Here is a 6,840-nt window from a genome sequence, read left to right on the forward strand (position 1 = left end):
AAGGAGAAGTCAAGCTTTAAAACATGCCTGTAATCCCTGCACTTTGGGAGGCTGAGGTCAGCAGGTTGCCTAAACTCAGGAGTTTGAGACCAGCCTGGACAACACGGTGAAACCTCATCTCTACCAAAATAGAAAAAATTAGCCGGGCATGGCGGCATGCACCTGTAATCCCAGTTACTCTGGAGGCCGAGGCAGGAGAATCACTTGAACCTGGGAGGCGGAGGTTGCAGTGAGCCGAGATTGTGCCACTGCACTCCAGCCTGGGTGAGAGAGCGAGACTCCATCTCCAAAACAACAACAACAACAACACCACCACCACATGATCTCCAAACCCAAAAGCAATCTTCAGTTCCTCTGATAGTCCCCAGCACTTTGCTTTGTAGCAATTCTACTTCAGCCTGAAATTTCTTGTATGTACAGCCTGTAGCTCCCAACTTACCGCAAAATATTGTAGATAAGAGCTCTGTAAGCTCTAATTGGCAGAATAATAACCAACGGTTAAGTTGTGGAAAGTGTCTGCCTTTCAGCAACGTTTACACTACTGAGTTTACCAGGATGATCCCAACATCACGAATCCTTTAACAACTGAACGTGAAGCAGCACGTAGCAGTTACCTGCATGGGTTCTGGATTAGACTGCTTAGATTCGAATCTCAGTTGTGCCAGTTATTATCTATCTAATCTTAAGTAAATTACGTAATTGCTCTGTGACTCTTTTCCGAAATGACAAATCACAAATGTTTTTGTCAATTCACGTGTCTTCTACTTTAGTAAACATAGCAGTCATTTTTTGTTGTTGTTGTTTTTTGTGATAAAGTTTTTCTCTGTCACCCAGGCTGGAGTGCAGTGGCGCGATCTCGGATCACTGCAGCCTCTGCCTCCTGTGTTCGAGGGATTCTCCTGCCTTAGCCTCCCAAGCAGCTCGGACTACAGCCGCCCGCCACCAAGCCCAGCTAATTTTTCTTTTTCTTTTTTTTTTTTTTTTGAGACGGAGTCTAGCTGTGGCTGGAGTCAGTGGCGCGATCTTGGCTCACTGCAACCTCTGCCACCTGGGTTCAAGCGATTCTCCTGCCTCAGTCTCACGAGCAGCTGGGACTACAGGCGCGTGCCACCACATCTGGCTAATTTTTGTAATTTTAGTAGAGACGGGGTTTCGCCATGTTGGCCAGGCTGGTCTGGAACTCCTGACTTCAGGTGATCCACACGCCTCGGCCTCCCAAAGTGCTGGGATTACAGGTGTGAGCTACCGCTTCTGGCCTCCCTTTCCTTTTTTAAAGAATGGTATAAACAGCAATGTGCCAAGCATACAGAAATGCCTATTCCCCGGCAGCCAGAAAGCCTCGCGCGCAGGCGCAGCTCGCGTTCCAGCGCTCTCTTGCTGGCGCGTGACAACCGTGCGTTCCACCCTACGCCCAACGTCGTCTCCCTGCGCACGCGCGGCCGTACTCCACCCTCCCTTCTCCACCCTCCCCCACTCCCGCGAGCACGTGCGCGTCCTCGCTGCTCACATTTCGGCGGAGGGCGCGCTCCCTGGAAAATTCCACTCCTGTGCTAGCTCCACCCTATGCGGCTTCACTCGTACCCGACGCTCTTCACTCACAGCTCCCTTCCCGGCGGCCTTTGCGGGAACAAGATGGCAGCCTCCATACCTCAAGGGTTGTCTCGTTTATCGAGGGTTTTGGGCTGGTGGTCTCGGCAGGTGGGTAGGGACGGGGTCGATAGGACCCTAGGGGCTAGAAGAGGAGGACAGAGTCGAGGGAAATACTCTCTGTGCAATTGTCCTTGGTGAGCTGGGACAATACGAGTCATACCTAGGCCGTGGAAGAGGCTGAGGTGGACAGGACCCAGCTACTGAGCTCAGTGGTCGAATGGGCAGAGCCTAGACAAGGCCGTGAAAGCGAGTGAATTAACGGGGATTAAGTTTTTCCGGACTGATTTGGGTCTGTCTGGCGAGGAGATGTTAAAGGGGAGACAAGTAATGGGTTGGAAGGTGGACTTCGTAATCTTCGATTCTTATAAATGAACTACGTTGAAGACTAGCCGAAAATGAGGGCGTCCCATATTGTCACTGCCCCTGTCTGAGCAAACCTCATGATCAGAGAGAAAAGGCTCCCTGGTCTTTCAAGTGTTTATTGGTCAGTTGGGTGCTAAAACGACAGAATAAAGTTTACCAGTGAGACTCCCGATAGAATGAGCAAAATATCTCGAGTAAATATGGAGCAGATGCCTACAAGAGGACTTTCCTTATGGTTTAAGAATAGCATTCAGGGCCAGGCGCGGTGGTTCACACTTGTAATCCCAGCACTTGGAAGTCCGAGGCAGAAGGATGGCTTGAGCCCGGGAGTTCGAAATGAGCCTGGGCAACATAGTAAGAACCCGTCTTTACAAAAATGTTTAAATTAGTCGAGTGCGATGGCGCACTCCTGTAGTCCCAGCTACTTGGGAGGCTGCGGTGGGAGGATAGCTAGAGCCCAGGAGGCCAAGGCTGCAGTGAGCCGTGATCGTGCAACTGCACTCCAGGCTAGCGATCTGTCTCAAAAAATAAAAATAAAGTAATAAAGAATAGTATTCTGCTCATTTCAGTATTGGGTTGGTGTTTCCCTATCACCATCAGTTCTTTGAAACTTGCTTTAATCAACTCAGTATCCGTAGAGTTAGCATAGTCCTGTACTGTGGAAAGTTCTAAAGGAAAGCCTTTAGTAAATGTGATGTTAATAAAGGTTGCCAACTGTCTTCTATTTAGAGACACCCATAAGTATTAAGGTCCTAATGCAATTTTTCATTGTTTTATAATTGTTCCTGAAGCATTCTTTGGATATGCCCTTTCTATAGTGCTTTGCTTAGAGTTTGTAAAAGATAGTAGATGTTTTTTCTAGGTTCCTAACCTTTCCTTTACCTTCCAGCCAGTTCTGGTGACTCAGTCCTCAGCTATAGTTCCAGTAAGAACTAAAAAACGTTTCACACCTCCTGTTTATCAACCTAAATTTAAAACAGAAGAAGAGTTTATGGAACATGCCCGGAAAGCAGGATTGGTTATTCCTCCAGAAAAATTGGACCATCCCATACATCTGGCCTGTACAGGTGAGGTATTTCTGGGACCCTGACCTGGGATCCTTCTGTCAGAGATCTTCTGGAACTTGGGATGACTTAGACTATGATTGATGATATTTAATTAAGCATGAAGTCAGTTCAACTTCAATAATGATTAGCCTTAAATACACTGTATATCATGAAGTTGTTCTTTGAACTTACTTTCACACTGTCTGTAGAAGGCAAGAGTGAAATTTCCCCATTTTGTGGAAGTAGAAGCTGAGGCTCTGAGAGAAGACTTAAATCTTTCTGGCTTTTTTTGTTTTGTTTTTTGTTTTTGTTTTTGTTTTTTTTTTGAGACAGAGTCTTATTCTGTCACCCAGTGGCACAATCTCAGCTCACTGCAACCTCTGCCCCCCAGGTTCAGGTGATTCTCCTACCTCAGCCTTCCAAGTAGCTGGGATTATAGGCACCTGCCACCGTACCTGGCTAGTTTTTGTATTTTTAGTAGAGAAGGGGTTTCACCATCTTGGCCAGGCTGGTCTTGAACTCCTGACCTTGTGATCTGCCCACCTCAGCCTCCCAAAGTGCTGGGATTACAGGCATGAGCCACCGCGCCCAGCCTTGTTCTGTTTTTTTTCTAGTGTAACATAGTTCTGTCTACATGGAAGTCTGTTTCATTAGTCTACTTCATATCCACAATCCTTCCCAATTGTACATTACTTCAATTTTATGAGTTTTTCTCAATCTTTCAACACTTTCTTAATTTTTTTGTTCCCTTATTACAGCTGGTATATTTGATGCCTATATTCCTCCTGAGGGTGATGCACGCATATCATCTCTTTTAAAGGAGGGACTGATACAGAGAACTGAACGAATGAAGAAGACTGTGGCATCGCAAATGTCGTAGGTGTCTGACACAGTTGGGACTTGGTATTAGAATAGCAATTTCTTGTTGCTACTTTATCCCAAAGAGATCTTTTTGGGTTAATTGGATTGGGTATCACTTTCTTAATAACATGATGGTATTTTCTTCTTTGTAGTAGAGTCTGTATTTAATGCAGAATAATATGGGCCTTCTGATCTTTTTTTTCTTTTTTTTGAGACGGAGTCTTGCTCTGTCGCCCAGGCTGGAGTGCAGTGGCGCAATCTCAGCTTACTGCAAGCTCCGTCTCCCAGGTTCACACCATTCTCCTGCCTTAGCCTCCCGAGTAGCTGGGACTACAGGTACCTGCCACCACGCCCGGCTAATTTTTTTATTTTTAGTTTTTATTTTTAGTAGAGACGGGGTTTCACTGTGTTAGCCAGGATGGTCTCGATCTCCTGACCTCGTGATCCGCCCGCCTCGGCCTCCCAAAGTGCTGGTATTGCAGGCATTAGCCACTGCGCCCGGCGGGCCTTCTGATTCTTAGCATCCCTGCGTTTATTGGTAACATCAGTTAGGGAGTTGACTTTGGAGTGTGTTGAATCCTTTTTTAATCATATATTTGATTTTGTTTGTTTGTTTGTTTGTTTTTGAGATGGAGTTTTGCTCTTGTTGCCCAGACTGGAGTGCAATGGCGCAATCTTGGCTCACCGCAACCTCCGCCTCCTGGGTTCAAGCAATTCTCCTGCCTCAGCCTCCTGAGTAGCTGGGATTTCAGGCATGTGCCACCATGCCCGGCTAATTTTGTATTTTTAGTAGAGATAGGGTTTCACCATATTGGCCAGGCTGCTGTCGAACTCCTGACCTTATGATCAAAAAAAAAAAAAGGTTGGGATTTTTTTAGAGTTAGCCAGATGGAGAAGTGTGGTGAGGAACAGCATTCTAGGGAAACAGAACAGTACAAGCAAGGCTTTGAGGTTAAAAGAGTATAAAGGGGTGTCAGATTTTGTCAAATGCTTTTTTGTGTCTATTGAGATGATCATGTGATATTTGTTCTTTATTTTGTTGATATGACATATTAATTGATTTTCTTTTTTTTTTTTTTTGAAATGGAGTCTTGTTCTTTTGCCCAGGCTGGAGTGTAGTGACTCCATAGTGGCCACTGCAGCCTCCGCCTCCCAAGTTCAAGTGACTCTCCTGTCTCAGCCTCCCGAGTAGCTGAGACTACAGGTGCACACCACCATACCCCACTAATTTTTGCATTTTTAGTAGAGACAGGGTTTCACCATGTTAGCCAGGCTGGTCCTGACTCTTGACTTCAGGTGATCCACCCTCCCTGACCTCCCAAAGTTCTGGCATTACAGGCATGAGGTACCATGCCTGGTCTTATTAATTGATTTTCAAATATTAAACCAACTTCACATTCCTGGGATAAATTCCTTTAACATACTTAAATTAACACTTTAATTTAATCAAATTCTCTATTTACATTGTTATAACTTGGAAAATGCTGTTGACGGCTGAGTTATAGAGTACATTATGAATATTTTTTCTTTCCTGCATAATATTTTTTTTTTTTCTGAAGTGAAGGGTCTTAATTTGCTCATTTGCTTATGGAACTATGGGTTATGTAATTTCCTCTCTGTGTATTCAAAACATTAAATTTTTTTTTTGGAGAAGGAGTTTCACTCTGTTGCCCAGGCTGGGGTGCAGTGGCGTGATCTTGGCTCACTGCAACCCCTGCCTCCTAGGTTCAAGCAATTCTTCTGCCTTAGGCTCCCCAGTAGGTGGGACTACAGGCATTCGCCACCATGCCTGGCTAATTTTTTTGTATTTTTAGTATAGACAGGATTTCACCATATCGGCCAGGCTGGTCTCAAACTCCTGACCTCGTTATCTACACGCCTCAGCCTCCCAAAGTACTGGGATTACAGGTGTGAGCCACTGCGCCCTGCAACATTAAATATTTTATTAATTTCATCTTTTTCAAGAAATCCTTCCTAGAGTCTTCTTACCTTTTTCAATCTGGACTAGTTGCTCTTAAGGCCAACTGTACATCTTAGGATCTAATATTCCTCTTGCCTCCCTCTTACGTTGTAGTCCCTGTTGCTTGGGTCCTATGTCTTTATGTTTTCATAATTTATTTCATTACTTTGATGGAGCACATTTTCTAGCAGCTTCCTGAGAAAGACTGCATGGTGGATAAATGAGATCTTGCAAGTCTAAAAAGAAGTCTTTCTTTTATTCTCGCACTTCATATGTAATTTGCCCAGGTATTGACTTCTGCGATAGAAATAATTTTTTCCTCAATTAAAAGTACTGCTCAAAGTCTGGGCGTGGTGGGTCATGCCTGTAATCTCAATACTTTGGGAGGCTGAGGCAGGAGGATCACTTGAGCAGGAGTTGAATACCAGCTGGGCAACACAGTGAGACCTTGTCTCTACAAAAACTAAAAAAAAAGTGAAAATTAGCCAAGCATGGTAGTGCACACTTGTAGTTCCAGTTACTTGGGAGGCTGAAGTGGGAGGATTGCTTGAGCCCCAGAGGTCAAGGCTGCAGTGAGCCCTGATGGCATCACTGTACTCTAGCCTGGGCGACAGAGTGAGACCCCGTCTCAGTGAATGAATGAATGAATTAATTAATAATAAAAGCGCTGCTCTGTTGTCTTTGTAACTTATTTTTATTTTTATTTTTTTTGAGACGGAGTCTTGCTCTGTCGCCCAGTGCAACCTCTACCTCGGATTCAAGCGATTCTTCTGCCTCAGCCTCCTGAGTAGCTGAGACTACAGGTGCCCATCACCATGCCCAGCTAATTTTGTGTTTTTAGTAGACAGAGTTTCACCACATTGGCCAGGCTGGTCTCGAACTCCTGACCTTATGATCAGCCCACCTCAGCCTCCCAAAGTGCTGGGATTACAGCAGGCATGAGCCACCTGGCCGTAACTT

General features: G+C 45.2%; 1 protein-coding gene across 3 annotated transcripts in view; it reads left to right on the forward strand.

Annotated features, from left to right (window-relative positions):
- The first annotated feature begins 1,471 nt into the window (after positions 1-1,471).
- Positions 1,472-6,840, forward strand: part of MRPL45 (mitochondrial ribosomal protein L45) — a 37,663-nt gene continuing 32,294 nt past the window's right edge. For all 3 annotated transcript variants that reach the window (XM_011984698.1, XM_011984697.1, XM_011984699.1), the window contains exons 1-3: positions 1,472-1,698; positions 2,903-3,080; positions 3,818-3,935. In XM_011984698.1, the coding sequence (XP_011840088.1) occupies positions 1,564-1,698; positions 2,903-3,080; positions 3,818-3,935 (431 nt within the window). In that variant the 5' untranslated portion in view covers positions 1,472-1,563. The remainder of the gene's footprint in view (positions 1,699-2,902; positions 3,081-3,817; positions 3,936-6,840) is intronic.

This window comes from Mandrillus leucophaeus, unplaced genomic scaffold (genome assembly GCF_000951045.1).
Source record: "Mandrillus leucophaeus isolate KB7577 unplaced genomic scaffold, Mleu.le_1.0 Scaffold272, whole genome shotgun sequence".
Taxonomy (NCBI): domain Eukaryota; kingdom Metazoa; phylum Chordata; class Mammalia; order Primates; family Cercopithecidae; genus Mandrillus; species Mandrillus leucophaeus.